This window comes from Peromyscus californicus, unplaced genomic scaffold (genome assembly GCF_007827085.1).
Source record: "Peromyscus californicus insignis strain IS unplaced genomic scaffold, ASM782708v3 Scaffold_6__1_contigs__length_162567912, whole genome shotgun sequence".
NCBI classification, from domain to species: Eukaryota; Metazoa; Chordata; class Mammalia; order Rodentia; family Cricetidae; genus Peromyscus; species Peromyscus californicus.
Window position 1 is genome coordinate 144,474,958 of NW_026294584.1, and position 17,224 is coordinate 144,492,181.

The 17,224-nt window shown below is 36.0% G+C and overlaps 1 protein-coding gene across 1 annotated transcript in view; it reads right to left on the reverse strand.

Moving 5' to 3' along the window:
* Positions 1 to 2,030: 2,030 nt before the first annotated feature.
* LOC128099782 (killer cell lectin-like receptor 2) overlaps positions 2,031 to 17,224 on the reverse strand; it is a 31,035-nt gene continuing 15,841 nt past the window's right edge. The window contains exon 6 of the mRNA XM_052721600.1: positions 2,031 to 2,184. Within this exon, the coding sequence (XP_052577560.1) occupies positions 2,031 to 2,184 (154 nt within the window). The remainder of the gene's footprint in view (positions 2,185 to 17,224) is intronic.

The following is a 17,224-nucleotide window of genomic DNA, read 5'->3' on the forward strand; positions in this document are numbered from 1 at the left end:
TTATATGAGTGAAATGTAGATTTTTTTTAAGGTATGTCCTTATGATTCCCTATATTTTCTCAGTGTCCATCATGTCTCCCTTTTCATCTCTGACTTTATTAATTTCAATCCTCTCAGTATATTTTAGTTAATTTGGCCAAAGGTTTGTCAATTTTATTAATATTTTCTGTGAACCAACTCCAGGGCAGTCCTAATATCCAAAGGTAGCTGACCAACACAACTATACTCAATGGGTTTTAAAAGGAAAAAGAGAAAGAAACAAGGAGTTGAATGGATAGGAACAGGAATTGAAACAGGAGAAGTGAATATGATTAAAAATATGGCAAAAGAATATGGCATGAAATTACCAAAGAATTAGTAAAAAATATTATTTTTAAAAAGAAGAAATTTGCCAGGCGGTGGTGGTGCACGCCTTTAATCCCAGGACTCAGGAGGCAGAGGCAGATGGATCTTTGTGAGTTCGAGGCCAGCCTGGTCTACAGAGGGAGATCCAGGAGAGGTGCAAAGCTACACAGAGAAACCATGCCTCGAGAAGAAGAAGAAGAAGAAGAAGAAGAAGAAGAAGAAGAAGAAGAAGAAGAAGAAGAAGAAGAAGAAGAAGAAGAAGAAATTGTCGGTTAATGTTTAAAATGTTATGAGGAAAAGAAGGTAGATACAAAGCTGTAATGGGAATAGAACCAACTTACTGTGTAAGAGTACACCGAGGGACAAGGAGAGGGCAATGTTCTGCTTGGATTTAATGGAGGATAAGTAGTGTACTTATTAAAGTCCATATTTCTCAGCTGGACATAGTGTTGCTTGTCTTTAACCCCAGCACTTGAGGGGCAAAAAAGTGTATCTCCATGAGTTAGAGGGCAATCTTGTTGATATAACAAGATTTAGAGTGGCCAAGGCTATATATCTCAGTACTCAGGTGGCATAGGCAGTCAAATCTCTGAGTGCTGGGTCAGCCTGCTATACAGAGAGAATTCTGAGACAGACAGAATAACACAGAGAAACCCTGTCTTGGAAAAAAGGAAGAAACAAACAAAAAAACTATCACTACCAAAAAACATAAAAAACTATTCAAGACTAAAGAACACAAAAAACGATATCAGTACTGAATGCACGTGAACCTGAACATGAAGGAAATACCTAGAGTGACATTATCCAGTCAGTAGATGAGTACATGGATCCTAGATTAGAACAAATTACTGTATCAATACTAAAAGTCCTAAGTTTGATTTCTTGGGGACAGTTGTATAAGATTAAGTGCTGTCCCTGGAAAATACTTTGGAACTTTTAGGCCTCAATTTTGTTTGGTTTGTTTGGTTCCTTGACACAGGCACTCACTGTATTAATTTTTTTAGCAATCTTGTCTTAGCCTCCTAATTGCTAAGATTACAAGTGTAAGCCACTACATCTAGCAAACTTCAATCATTACCATTTCTATAAGGTTTCAACTTATCATAGATGGTTCAAAGAAGGATGGGATAAACTGAGGTTTTGGATAAAATGTATTCAGTAGTTCCTTGAACTATACTTGCAAATGTTTACCAAATTTGAAACTAAATTTTATGGGCAAGTGAAATGTTTATAACAATGAAGAAAACTTCTATGTGAAACAAAACACACAAAATAAAACAGAACAGCAACCAACTAACAACTAAGAAATTGAAGCTTACAACTACACTGTAATTCTTAAGTGTGCTTTCAATTGAGACGATTTATCTTATTGATAATGAAATAGTCAGACTGTTTTTTAGGGTTCTTTATTTAGTTCTATGGGTGTTTAAGTAAACAGAAAGAGCAGATTCTTCAGGGCTTGGGGCAAAGAGTGTCCATGCACCAGAGAAGATGTGTTCTGTGTCTTCCAGGAAGAAAGATGGCCTCTGCTCTGCCAAGTCAGATTTGGGAGAATATTTTCAACCTCTTTCAGCTCATCTCCCTGTTTACACAGAGAACCCAGTCCTGTGACCAAAACACTTGTTCATAAGGAGTCACAAATTATTATAGGAAACAAATGAGGATCAGCACATTCCATTTTGCCTTTAGCTCCTGCTGCAGGATGAATCAGGGAATTTATCCAGTCTCTTCTCACAGATACAGTGGTAGAGTCGATCACAGTTATCATTATTTAGTCTTGCTCTAGATAAAAATGCACATCTTTCAGTAGAATGATCAAATTTCGCTGTGTTCAAGTCACTAAAGTACAAAAATAATAGTCAATTATTTAATTTTGAACATTCACTGAAATGTCATGAATTTAAAATTTCTATTTGCCAAAATATACAGAATATGGAACTATTAATCATAAGTTCATCACTAAAATGTTTTTATTTTCTAAGTTCATTAAAAAGAAATGATCTCTTGATCATACCAAAATCCCCATCTTATTTCACACTTGCAATTTTTGATTAGCAGGTAAAATTGATTTTTAATATTTCCAAGGAATTATTTTATGCTAAACCTTCTTTCCCACTTATATTTTGTCAATAAATGTGCTAGGTATAAACAAATATGTGTAGCACACATAACAGGGTCTCATATGCTTGGGTTTTAATGAGAGAGGGAAGATTTGGAATACAGGCACAGATGAAGGCTTATAACTAGTATTTTGTGCTATTTTCCCTTTCTTCTTCCCCCATCTCATAGTTAATGGGTCTCCTCTGAAACATGATAATCTACTGAATTCCTTGCATGCAATACAACTATGATTTCTACAGGATTGTATATTAGAAGCCATAACTACCCTTCTTTGAAAAAAAATTAAATGCAAAATAAAAAACATATTAAAAAATTAGAAAACAAAGTACATTAGTACATAAGCTAAAACAGAAGGACTGTTAGTTCCAGTTTAACCTGAGCTATGTAACAAAACCAGAAACCAAAAGGTAATTAATTAATAATTAAGATCATCCTGTAAAATCTGACAGAAATCAGATTCCTGCTCAGGCTGAGGTGTTAGCAGATGCTGGAAAAAAAAACTCAAATGGTCAGAGAAGAACTGTAGCCCGTTTTCCCCCTGATAGAGGAAGCTGACTACAGAATGAATTCAAAATGGAGATCCTCAATAATAAATCCAGCCTGGCATAGTTGGGCACAATTATAGTTCCAGTATTTTGGAGATGAAAGTAGGAGAATCACAGTTCAATACATAGGGATTTGAGCACACTTCAGTACATAGGGAGTTTGAAGCTAGTGTGGGCTAATAAGACTCTGACAAAGAAAGACAGAAAGAGAATGAAACCCACTCACACTACATGAAACTGAGAATTCAAAGTCATCAGTTTTTAGCAAAGAAATCATGTTCTTTGAATCTTGGATTTAAGATGGAGAGAAATGGAATATTCAAATTTACCATAGGAATTTAGAAGAAAATAAGATAAATGAAACCAAGTGGCTTGTGGGACACAGATAGGCAAGGTTAGATACATTAGGAATGGAATAAACATTAGACAGCCATAAAACATGCTCATGGGTACAGTCAGGAAATCATGTGTGTATATTTAATGTGTAAAAGGAAGAAATGACACAGAAGATAATAACTGTTCACAAAAGATATTTACTACAAAGAAAAATGTATGCTTACACAGTGACTTGTACACAACTTGGCATGATAGCTTTCATAATTGCAATAACTCATAATTGTCAAAACTTAGGAACACACCATATGTTCACATATGGAGAAATATCATGGTATATTTGTGTAATACAAAAGTGCTTTGTAACAAAAAGAATGAATCACTGGTCTGTGAATTTCAAGAGCCATGGCATTATACAACAGATAGCAGTTGATAGTTCAAGCATCAACACACCAGATGAATAATTTTCTGATGCAGGAACACTGTTCAAGCAAAGCTTATGGTGCCACAAACACTTTGCTTCTGTCTGTAATTTCACATCTGCAAAAACAGCTGTGGTGTCTCCCTAACACCTGCACTATAATGAATAATCTCATGTGATGTGTATATTTAATCTCATGATTACATCTCAATCTTATGGGCACATATATCTGTGGATGGTTAGGAAGATGACTTCTCATTAAGCTGTATAATTCTGATGAATAGAAAGAATACCAGGATTTTTTCATAACTCAGGCTGACATAGGAAAAAAACAGTATTCTCGGCTACAAAGACAGCTTTTTTTAAAAGCTGAGTTTAGACTTTAGAGCAAATTCAAAATGAACTAGTTGCCCCTGCAAAGTAGGCACAAGGACAAATTCCAAAGTGTCTGTTTGTTGAACTTAAAGTCAAGCACAAAGCAACTTTAGTAGACATAATTCTCTCAGCAACTGACTCTCTGCGCAGACTTCCAACCTCAGTTTATGACACAAGGCTTGAGGTTCAGCCACTGAATTGTTTATTGTTTAAGTCCTGAATTTCAATGTCACTTTCTGTTGGGAAATGCTGACCATTCAGTCTATGTGCCTCCTACCTGCTCACCAAGGAGCTTGGTTGACAGCCAAGCATTTCCACTCACTGACTGGCTGGCCAATGTGACATCCCTAGCCTGAAAGAAACTATGATTCTCATGTTATTGAATGGCTCTGACTCTCATAATGTAGCTCATATATTTGTCTGGAATTTTTTTCTCAGAGAGAACTGCTGCTATGTAGAGGAGCTGTGAGAGAGAGAGAGAGAGAGAGCTATGAGAGCTGTTTGAGAGAACTGTGTGGAGAGGAAGATGAGTATTTATGTAGAAGACAGAGCTGTGTAGAGAGATAGAGAAACATCTGTATAAAGATATATGTAGGAGGAGATATGTAGAAGAGAGATGTATAGAAGAGGGCTGTATATAGAGCATATAGAAATAAACAGAGCAGGAGCACAATCTGATGCATGCCATTGGCAATGACAGAAGAGCTTCAGATGGCAATTGACTGGACATCAGGAAACAAAACCTTAATGGGTAAATTTCAGACAGAAAAGTCCCCAAGACCACAGACTCTAGAATGTCTTTTGCTTCTGCTGGGCTTTTACAAGTTTGCTGCTGCCCTCTTCCTCTGGTATCTGGCATAGTATGAATGGGCGTGGGGAGATCCCCACTTCTCTTAATGCAGTATGATCAACTCTTAAAAATATTCTATTCTACTGGGCTTTTTTTTACCTGAGGATTACTTTTGAGATGATATCCTTCTAAACTGTACTGTTTAACTGAAGTAATGATTTTATACAATAATAGTGTTAGTTTGAATAGAATTTCATGATTGGTGGTCTTTAATAAATATAGTAAGGCATTATGATGGAGATTATTTTAGTAGAAAAATTAACATAGGTAAATGTAGGATAAAATGTTGCCTTTCCTCTGATAAAGCAGGGGCTACAGAGGATAAGAATTAAAACAAGAAAGTGTCACAAAGCTAAAACACATGAGTTTTGATTGAGGAGCCATATAGACTGTGGGTAAGGTTAAGCTTAAGTAACACAATTGAGTCCAAGTAGCCAAAATAGCTTAAATTCTTTTAATCTTAATGTAGATAGATGCATTATAGCTGAAACAAAGCCTTAAAATATCTTCAGGTTAAATTAAGATGTTTTGATAATAGCTTTGAGATGAAAAACCCTAGAAAACACTCTAAAGTTCACAAGGACACATAGCTAATTTAGGGATCAAAAAACAAAGCAACCCAATTATTCCACCAAAAGTACTTTCCTTGCTCGGCTTGATTGTTGATCAAAGATGTTGGTTAATTCCTTGTACACATTTCTACCCCCAATCTCCTGATTTTAAAAAACAAAAACAAAAACCTACTAATGAGTGGATATGTACTCTAAGTATTTAAAGTAGGGCTAATTGATTGTTTTCCATATGTAAAAGCCTAGGTTTTTGATTCTTTTAAAATTCCTTAAAAGATTACCCTTTATTATAAGTAATAAACTGATTGATTCTTTCTTTGTAAGCGTAATATGCAGACTGCCAGCAAAAAAACTGGCTGAGAAAAATACCATGGTTGCTCATACCCTGTTAATCTATAACAAGTTATTTAGATGTAAATGTATGTGAGTTCTTGGAATAACTTAGTTTTAATCATGTAAGACAGATGAAAAACACGTTTTTCCCTGTATTCAATATAATCATTCACTTGAAGAATAGAATGCAACCTGCTGTGAGATGTCTTTCTGTATGCAGTGAATATGTTTTATTACTCTTAGTTAAAAAAAAAAAACTGCAGAGATACAAGGAGAAGATGGTGGAATCTAGGAGAAGGCAGTAAACTGCCCAAGAAGCAAGATGTGAAAGTACCAGTAAGTCACCGGCCATGTGAAGATACATAGATTAATAGAAATGGGTTAAGTTAAGATGTAAGAGATAACTAGTAATGAGCATGAGCTATAGATCAAACAGTTTGTAATTAATATTAAGCCTCTGAATGGGTATTCAGGAACAGGCAAGCGGGAGAGATACATCTGTCTACATCTGGTGCTCAGGTGTTTGGCAAGAATTTCTACATAAAACCTGAGAGAGTTTTAAAAAAAGAGAGAGAGATTCTAAAACAAAGCCAGGAGTGGTTTCCTAATTCATGTCTCTCATTACAGGTTGAGGGACAGAATTGTATCCCCTGGCCATGGTGAGCCTCAGCTGAACATGGTGGACTCCCACAGCCCCTCACAGGCTGAGGTATAAAGAGACTTCTTCAGCTGCTGCCTGCAGGCTTGAAAGCACAGCTGCAGGCTTAAGAACACAGCTGCATGATACTTAATACTGCTTCCCAGAGTTGGGGTAATAAATGTGGCTCCCACTGATACTTCCACTATGAAGGTAGGCACTCAGGGAACAAAGGAATGGAACAGAGTCAGCCACCAAAGCTGCTGCTTTGGTCCTAGTGCTTAGCAGTTTAAAGTTGTGGTCAGAAAAGGATTACATATATCCAATGAAGACAAATTCAGATGGAAAAAAAAACTCTAAATGGGTCATAGTATGTCCAAAAAATGTACATAGGCTTTAGAAAAAGGAGAGAATGGGTATAGATAGTCATAAAAATAAAGTCTTGAAAAATAATAAAGTAATACATAAAAAAATAAGCCATGTAAAGATGGAAAATACACAGAATCTGTATTGTGTATGTTATTGTGTTTTCTTTGAATTTTTTGACTGTTAATGAGCTAACTGCAGGGAGACATTTGATTGTGGGTGCTACTAATTTAAACTAACATGTGATATAGGTATAATAGGATAGAAGGGTAGAGTAATGAACCTACTTTTAAGGAGCAACAACTTGTTTAAAATGTTTTACATTGGTATAAATTTAATATTGAAACAAATTTAAAGTTAATTTTGTTATACTGTATGTATATTTCTACTCTTATTTGAGGTATTATGTTTATATAAATCATTTAGATTGTAATGGATAATGAAAAAATATAAATTAATAATTAGTCATTTATGATAATCATACTTGTAGCCATGTTAGTTATGTTTTCTAGGTACACATAGATATAATTCAGTTAGGTAGGTAATCTTCAAACACTTCAAAGACCTACAAAATATGACATTTAAAATATTTTTAAAAATTTAGACTTTCTGGACAATGAGACACATGTCTGCTCCTGACAGCACCATTTTACTTCAGAGAGAAGGATGGATATCAAAGACAATCTGTATGGAGTTTATCTTCTTGACAAAAATAGCCATTTGGACAAAATCTGTTCTTGCCTGGACTGCTTAAAAAAATGTATCAACTGGACATGCAGGACTCAGAGAAAGGTGACCACTAAACTTTGCTTGGCGAAATGGTCCTTCAGATTCCTGTTTTACAGAAAAAACTGCCAGACATTCTACAAGACACAAAAAAGTGACTAAAAGACTCTAGGCCTGTGGGCTAAAGACAGATGCCCCAACTTTACAAAGAAATTTAGATGACTGTCCAGGCTGCCAGCTGTCTCTGTCTACTCTCAAAAGACTCCCCAAAATTGCTTATGTCCTTCTCCCATTTCTCAGGTAATAGTATATCCTTCTGGGGTCTTTGATGTAGTTAAAGACTAAATAGTTATAATTTCCTTAGTTATGATAAAAAATAAGTTAAATATAAAACCTTAGATTCACAAATATAAAATAGATAGGATAACTTCCTTAATTTTGCCAAATACAAATAGACTTGATATTATAAATAGACTAGATACTGTAACTATAATTCTTGCTTAATAATTATTTTGTTATATATATTTTTACTATGTTAAAATAAAACCTTCCTTTAAAAAAAGTGCTATAAATGATTGATTGATAAATAAAATGCTGATTGGCCAGTAGCCAAACAAAATATAGGCGAGACAAAGAGCAAAGAGAAGTCTAAAAAGTAAAAGACTAAAACAAAAAGATACTGCCAGCCACCACCATAAAAAAATGTAAAGATACTGGTAAGCCACAAGCCACATGGCAACTTATAAATTAATAAAAATGGATTAATTTAAGATACAAAAACAGCTAACTAAAAACCTGAGCCATTAAGCCAAACAATTTAAATAATGTAAACATCTGGGTGTTTATTTTATAAGTGGATTGTGGGACTACAGGGGCATGGCGGGACCTGGAGAGAAACTCTCTAGCTACAAATATGTATATTTTAAAGGTATCTTGACTTCAAAATTTGGGTCTAAGGATACGTTGCTTTGGAAAACAGGCTCTGCTTTTGTTTCTACAGGAAGTAAGAGGCTGTGCAGTCGTTTTAGGTTAAGATGGATCAGATTTGATCAAGCAAGGCCTCCTGAACCTTGATAGATGGTGTATATCAACAAAGGTTGTAGCTGATCTTCACAGGACTTGACCATTATCTCAAATTTTCTCAGGATCCCCATAAGATTACCAGTGTCAACAATCAACATGAAGTAGTATAAAAAACTATGCCCAAATTCCCAAAATAGTGTTTATGAATGTTTGTTTTCATTGAAAGGGGGTTGGTTATATGTGATTAATGGTCATAGTCAGTCTCTCTCTAAAGAAAAAAGGGGGGTATGATATAGAAATTATAAGAAAGAGGTAGATTATTAAATCTACTTTAATGTAAAAAATAACTTAATGTCAAAATACTTTACATTGGTATGGATTTTGGTTTATTACTACAAATATATGGTCAATTTTGTTGTACTATATGTATATTTCCACTCTTGTTTAAGGTATTATGTTTATACAATTCATTTAAAAAGGTAATATATAGTTAAAATACAAATTAATAGTCATCTGTAATAGTCAAAATTATAGTCATATTACTTAGGTTTTCTAGATATGTAGAGATATATTTCAGATAGGTAGGATAATCTTCAAACACTTCAAAATATAGCATTTAAAGCGTTTTAAGAACTTAGACTTTTCTGGACATTGAGACATGTCTGCTCCTGGCAGCACCAATTACTTCAAAAAGTGATGAGCAATAAAGAAATTCCATATGGAGTTTGCTTTCAATGTGGCAAAGGCTAGCTATTTGGGCAAGAAACTGTTCTTTCCTGTACTGCTTGACAATTTGTTATATAAACTGGGCAGACAGGACCTATAGGAAAGTGAGCACTGAACTTTGCTAAAACAAGGCAGGATGGTCATTCAGGTTCCTGCTTCACAGAAGAAACTGCAGACATTCTGCAAGACACAGAGGAAAGTGACTGATAAACTCTGCCAATGTAGGCAGGACAGAACTTCAAATTTCACGCTTCACTGAAATGTCTGCCAGATACTGTAGTCTGAAGATGGATGTCCCAACACAAAAGAACTTTGAGTGACTGTTCAAGCAGCCAGGTGTCTCTATTATACCTAAAATTTTAGAAGTTGCTTACAATTCTCTTTCTGTTTACTCAAGTAAATATCCTCTGGGGTCTCTGATGGAGTTGAAGACAGATAGTTATAATTGCAGTTTTTCTTAGTGATGATAAGAGGTAAATTAGAGATGAAACTTCAGAGTCATGAAAACTGGATAGATGATAGAGTATTTTCTTTAATTTTGCCAAATAAAAATAGACTAGATATTATAACTATAATTCTTGCTTGATAACTGTTTTGTTATATGTAATTTTCCTATATTAAAGTTAAAAACTTCTTTTTGATTAGGCAGAAAAGGGGAAATGCTGTGGGATGTCTTTCTGTATGCTGCGAATATATGTTGTTCCCACTGGATGATAAATTAAGCTGATTTGGCTTAATACAGTGAAAAAGGAGGGCAGAGTTGAAGCAGATGCCAGTCAGCCAAAGGAGGACCAAGATGTACTAGAACACTCAAAATATTAAATATTAAATATTTGCCATGAGACATGTGGCAAATTATAGATTAATAGAAATGGGTTAATTTAAATTGTAAGAGCTAGGTAAAAATAAGCCTGAGTAATAGGCAGTTTATAATTAATATTAAGCCTCTGACTGGTTATTCAGGAACAGGCAGGTAGGAGAAAGTTATCGATCTACAGTAACCACATTGTAATTTTTATATTGCCTGAAAGAGTTTGTTGGGGTATATAAGCTGTAGAGGAAATATAAAATCATAGAATACAGAATAGAGAACCCAGAATAAAGAATACAGAAGAAGAAAACTATCAAGAGAGTGTGTGAATGTCTTTCCATTACCCCCTCAGATAAAAAAAAAAAGGTTGAATTTTGCCTACTCTGTGGATTTCTTTCAAGCCCTACACTGCTGGAAGCTGGACCCCAGGCAGGGATAGATGCATATGTCATAAAGGACTGCAGCTTACTGGCCCATTCCCCAAATTTTCTCAGCCTACTTTCTTATAGTCCCCGACACTACCAGCCTAGAAGTGATATCACCTACAATGGCCTGGGGCCTCCCACATTGGTCATTAATTAAGAAAATACCCTAAGGTTTGCCTACTGCCAGATGTTTGTTATTGAGGCACTTTCTCACTTGAGGTTCTCTCTTCTCAGAGGAATCTAGCATGTGTCAAGCTGACATAAAACTAATTTGCAGAATGTTGATTGCAAAGGGATACATATTTGCTAAAACTCATTCCTCATGACCTACAGTGGGTGCATTTTATCACATGCACACTCTAACTTCAAGACTTGATTTTTTTAAATGTAATTGTCAACAGAAAGAATGAAAGAAAGAGAGAAGTAAAGGAATAAATAAAGAAAGTTATGAAGAAAGAAGAAATGAAGGAGGAAAGGAAGAAAGGAAGGAAGGAAAAAGTAAAGGAAAAAAGAAAGAGAGATGGAAAGAAAGTAAGGAAAGAAGAAAGGAAAAAAGGAAGTAAGAAAACAATCATGAGTCAAATCGTTTCAGAACTAATGGACATCACACATAAATGCACTGCATGATACTGAATACAAAGAAATATCAACAGTGACATGACCCAGAAAACTGACAAAAGTGACTAATAAGACCATTGATTATGGATTAAAACATATTAATAAATCATCTACATTTATTGAGTTTGTTTCAGTATGATATAAAAGAAATTGCTTGCCTCTAAAAATATTTATGGATGGCTTATTATTATTATTATTATTATTATTATTATTACCATTATTGCTATTAGGCTTCATGATTCAGAATCTTATTCTGAAGCACACAATGTCCTCAAACATACTATGCAGCCTAAGGCTACCCTCAAACTCATTTACCCATGAAATTATAAGTCTTAACCCAACCAAACTAGTGGGAACTCATGAGCTATGGACCAATTGCTGTAGAGCTTCTATGAGACTGGACTAGGCCCTCTGCGTAGGCAAGACAGTTATGTAACTTGATCTGCTTAAGAGGCCCCCTAAAGTGGGATTAGGATCCATCACTAGGGCATGAGTGGGTTTTTTGGAGCCCACTGCCTATGGTGGGACACCTTACACAATGTTGGGCCAGGGGAACAGGCTTGGACCTGCCTCAACTGAGTGTATCAGGCTCTGATGACTCCTCATGGGAGGCCTTGCCTTGGATGAGGTGGGAATGGGGTTGGGATGGGGGGAAAGACTGGGGTGGGAAAAGGGAGGGGAGGAGATCTGTGGTTGGTATGGTAAATGAATAAAAATTTCTTAATAAAAAAGAAAAGAAAAGATGATTATAAGTCTTGAACTTTCACATGCAGCTGGCCTCACTGAATATTACTGTATCTACAGAGTTTCAACTCATAAACAAATGGATCAAAGAGAGAGAGAGAGAGAATGAGAATACATATGGATTGTGGAAGGTTGTATGAGTGTCTTTTTTTTTTAAGATTTATTTATTTATTATGTATACAGCATATATGACTGCAGGCCAGAAGAGGGCGCCAGATCTCATTACAGATGGTTGTGAGCCACCATGTGGTTGCTGGGAATTGAACTCAGGACCTCTGGAAGAGCAGTCAGTGCTCTTAACCTCTGAGCCATCTCTCCAGCCCCTATATGAGTGTCTTAAACTAGTCTGGAAACTATTCACTAAGTCTGAAATTATTTTTTGCAGCAAATAAATGCACTCTAAAGATGATAAATTCTTCCACAGACAAAAAGTGTCAACCAGTAGCTAACCAACTAACAAACAAACAGAAACCCACAACTGCACCCTAGTTCTTAACTGTGCTGTCAAAGCCATGGATGTTGGAACGGTTTGTTCTTGTGATGATGAAATATGTGTGCTATGGTGATATTTTATTTGTATTAAAATATTATTTGTATGTTAATAAATAAAGTTGCCCGGGGGTCAGAGCTATTAGCAAGCCATAGGAAAGCAGGGCAGTGGTAGCGTACACTTGTAATTCCAGCACTTGGTAGGCAGAGCTGGGTAAGTCTCTGTGTGTTCAGGGATACAGCCATTATTGGATACACATGCTTTTAATCTTAATACCAATCATGGAAAACCTGGAGGCCTATACAGACAGGCTGTGAGGAGGCAGTCATGTGGTTGGGTTTACAACCAATGAGAAGGCAGGACAGGAACTCTATATAAAGACTTTAACACAGGGGTAGCTCTGGTTCGGAGAGGTAGGACCACCGCAGGAGGAAGGGTAAGGTTTTAGCTCTTAGCTCTGACCTCTTGGCTTTCTTCTTTGCATTGGTTCTGTGTTTATTATTTAATAAGAAGGTTGGATACATCTACATTTGGCGCCCAACGTGACAAGAATTCATTAAAAACCGCTTGGCTTGGCTTGGCGGGAGGTCCGGTTTCCAGCCTGGGCGGCCCGGCTGCCTAGCTTGGGCCCAGGCCTGACTGACCCGCAGCTGGAGCTACTTGCAACTGCTACAAACAACTCAGACCTGCCCTGCTGAACAGGGCCCCTGCCTGTAAAGCCAAGGCTTGACTCAGCTCAAGTGGCTACACTTTCTCTCTCTCTCTCTCTCTCTCTCTCTCTCTCTCTCTCTCTCTCTCTCTTGCTGGATTCACACCTCGAACACCAGGTGGCTGTGAAATGCCCTGGGATTCTACTGTTCTACCCAGACTTGGTAAGTCAATTAACATATCTATTTAAAAGAGAATTTTTTTCTACATTAAAAAAAAATGGGCTTTATGTGTACATTGGAAGAAAATTGGGCTTTGTTTGAAATTTTAGGCACTCTGACAATGGAACAACTATATGAAAAGATTAATATTGATCGAATTATTCAGTTTATTACTTTTCTTATCCTCATTTTACTATTTAAAAAGATCGTCAACTTAAGTGCCAGGATAACAGTCTTAGAAAAACTTGTTAAACCAGTAAAAATGAATTATAGAGAAATTCAAATTCAGACAGAAGAAATAAATAGTGAAGTTGTTTCAAAATTGGATCATAAGGTTACAGAAAGAAAGCCAGTTTTCACACAATCACCCTTAATTTATCCAGTAGCCGTACAGCAGCTACCTGATGAAGAGAATGAACAAAATACTTGGGTTCCAGTTGAAATGTTAGACTTATGAAGATTTAAGGAGGCAATAGCATCTTATGGCATGCACTCCCCATATGTAAAGCAAATGTTAAACACCTGGTCAACTTGTAATAGGATTCTACCAAAGGACTGGCGGGAATTGGCACAGGCTGTTCTTGAACCCGGACAAAATCTCCAGTGGAAAATGTGGTTCAGTAATGAGGCTAAAAATATAGAAAGACAATGGAAGAATAGCGGAATACAAGTCTGCCAGGATCAGCTTATTGGCGAAGGCCAACATGCTTCAGTACAAACACAATGTTCATATGATGTCCAAACCCTAGTTCTATGTAAAACGGCAGCTTTGAATGCATGAGACAGAGTTGAAGAACCAGGAAAAAAAAACTGAGTCATTTACAAAGGTTATACAGGGCCCCAAAGAATCTTTCACAGATTTCTTACAAAGATTGACTTCAGCAGTACAAAAAATGGTCCCGAATTCACAGGCTAGTCAGATAATAATTGAATCTTTAGCCTTTGAGAATGCAAATGCAGCGTGCAAAAGAATAATTAGGCCATTAAAGGCAAGATCTGCACCTTTGGAAGATTGGATTAGAGATACAGTTAATGTAGAGGCTTATGACCATGATGATATGTGGGTAGGAAAAGCAATTTCAAAAGGTTTGAGCAATGTTAGATGTTTTGGATGTGGAAAGCAAGGACATTTGAAAAGGGATTGTAAACAGGTCATTCCTAGAAATAATGTTTCTTCAAGGAACACTGGCAACAGAATGCCCCTTCCTTCTGGAGTATGCAGAAGGTGTGGTAAGGGAAAACACTGGACCAACGAATGTAGATCAACAAGGGACAGACAGGGTAACCCTCTGCCTCGAGCTTCGGGAAACTCTCAGAGGGGCCTCAGGCAGGCCCCCACAGTAAATCCAGTTCAAACCTTTCCTGCAGTTGTAGAGGAAACCCCTACTCAAAGCAACTAAATAACCAAATGTCTATTGGAATAAATCATGTTAGTCGAGATGATGAAACAGAGAAAATAGGAAATACAGGAAAAAACATAAAGAAAATTTTTTGGCAAACTTCTATTAATGAACAAAGACCAAAACTAACAATAAAAATAAATGGTGTTTTGTTGTCTGGTCTGGTAGACACAGGTGCTGACATTACCATAATTGCACCAGAATTTTGGCATCCAACTTGGCCTCTTCAGGAGGTAAACATTCAACTCTTAGGAATTGGGACATTATCTAGAGTGAAACAAAGTGTAAGATGGCTTGAATGTATAGGTCCAGAAGGACGGAAAGGAAAATTAAAACCATATATGGCTAACATAGCTATGAACCTGTGGGGTTGAGTCTTGTTACAACAATGGAATACTCAGATTAATATCCCTCCAATCTCAGAAACAAATCATAAATTAGTACATGTTTCTGAGAGAAATATTAAAAGATATTATTCTAATGAGTGCTCACCAGCCATCCATGTCATACAAGAACAGGGCACAACAACTGATAATCTTCCAAAAACATTAACAGCTCTACCTTTAAAATGGTCAACAGACAAGCCTGTATGGGTTCAGCAATGGCCTTTAACAAGAGAGAAACTCCAGGCTTTACAAGAGCTGGTGGAAGAACATTTAAATGCTCATCATATTGAAGAATCAACCAGCCCTTGGAATTCTCCTGTATTTGTTATAAAAAAAAAAAATCTGGTAAATGGAGAATGGTAACAGACCTTAGAGCAATTAACAAAGTAATTCAGCCAATGGGCTCTTTACAATCTGGAATTCCTTTACCTACTCTGTTACCAAAAGGCTGGCCTCTCAGTTATTGATTTAAAAGACTGTTTCTTTTCAATACCCTTACAAGAAAAAGACAGAGAAAGATTTGCTTTCACAGTGCCTACTTATAATAATTCTCAACTGGTTAAAAGATTTCAATGGAGGGTTCTCCCACAGGGAATGTTGAATAGCCCAACTTTGTGCCAATATTTTGTAAAACAGCCATTAGAAGTGGTACGTAAAAAATTTCCTAAATCTATAATTTATCATTATATGGATGACATTTTATTAGCTGATTCAAATGCAGATACTTTAGAAAGAATGTTTGAAAAAGTAAAGAAAATTTTGCCTTGCTGGGGATTACAAATTGCTTTAGAAAAGGTACAAAGAGGAGATTCTATTAATTATTTAGGATATAAAATAGAACTTCAAAAAATTAGACCTCAAAAAGTGCAAATTAGGAGAGATCGACTACAGACTCTTAATGAATTTCAAAGGTTATTTGGAGACATTTCTCATCTAAGAACTATTGTTGGGGTAAAAAATGATGAACTGAATAATTTGTTTAAAACCTTAGAAGGTGATAAGGACTTAAATAGTCCAAGAGAATTATCACCTGAAGCTGGGAAAGAATTGGCCTTGGTAGAAAAGAAAGTACATGAAGGGCACGTAGATCGTATTAATCCAAAGCTGGATTGCATTTTGGTTATTTTACCTTCTAGGCATTCCCCAACAGGAATATTAATGCAAAGGGAAGATATTATATTGGAATGGATATTTTTACCAAATAAATCAAATAAAAAATTAAAAACTTATGTGGAAAAAATCTCTGACTTGATTTGGAAAGGAAAATTGAGACTTCGTCAATTAGCAGGAATAGACCCAGCAGAAATTGTCGTACCTTTAACTAAGGAGGACATTGAAAAATTATGGATAGAAAATGAAGCTTGGCAAAAAGCTTGTAGTAATTTTTTGGGAGAAATTAACAGCAAATATCCCAAAAGCAATAGAATTGATCTTATAAAGAGAGCTGATTGGAACTTGCCTCTAATTGTGAGGAAAAAACCCATATCTGGACTTCGTACATTTTATACAGATGCCAACAAACAAGGAAAGGCAGGTTACAAATCAGAAAATTTAAGTAAAGTGGTTCAAAGTCCTTATAATTCAGTTCAAAAATCAGAATTGTATGCTATTCTGTTGGTATTAATGGATTTTTCAGAACCTCTCAATATAGTAACTGACTCTCAGTATGCTGAAAGAGTAGTATTACATATTGAGACTGCAGAATTTATCCACGATGCTTCAGAATTAACTTCATTATTTATTCAATTACAAGATACAATCAGAAAAAGGAGTCATCCTTTATATATAACTCACATCCGATCCCATACTGGTCTGCCAGGCCCTCTAGCACAAGGCAATGATGAGATTGATAAATTATTGATAGGAAATGTGCTGGAGGCCTCAGAATTTCATAAAAAACATCATGTAAATAGTAAAGGTTTAAAAAAGGATTTTTCCATAACCTGGCAACAAGCCAAAGAAATAGTAAAGAAATGTCCTACTTGTTCCTTCTACAATCAAACACCATTACCAGCAGGATGTAACCCAAAGGGTAGTCAGAGGAATGAAATCTGGCAGATGGACGTGTTTCACTTTGCAGAATTTGGAAAACTGAAATATGTACACCACAC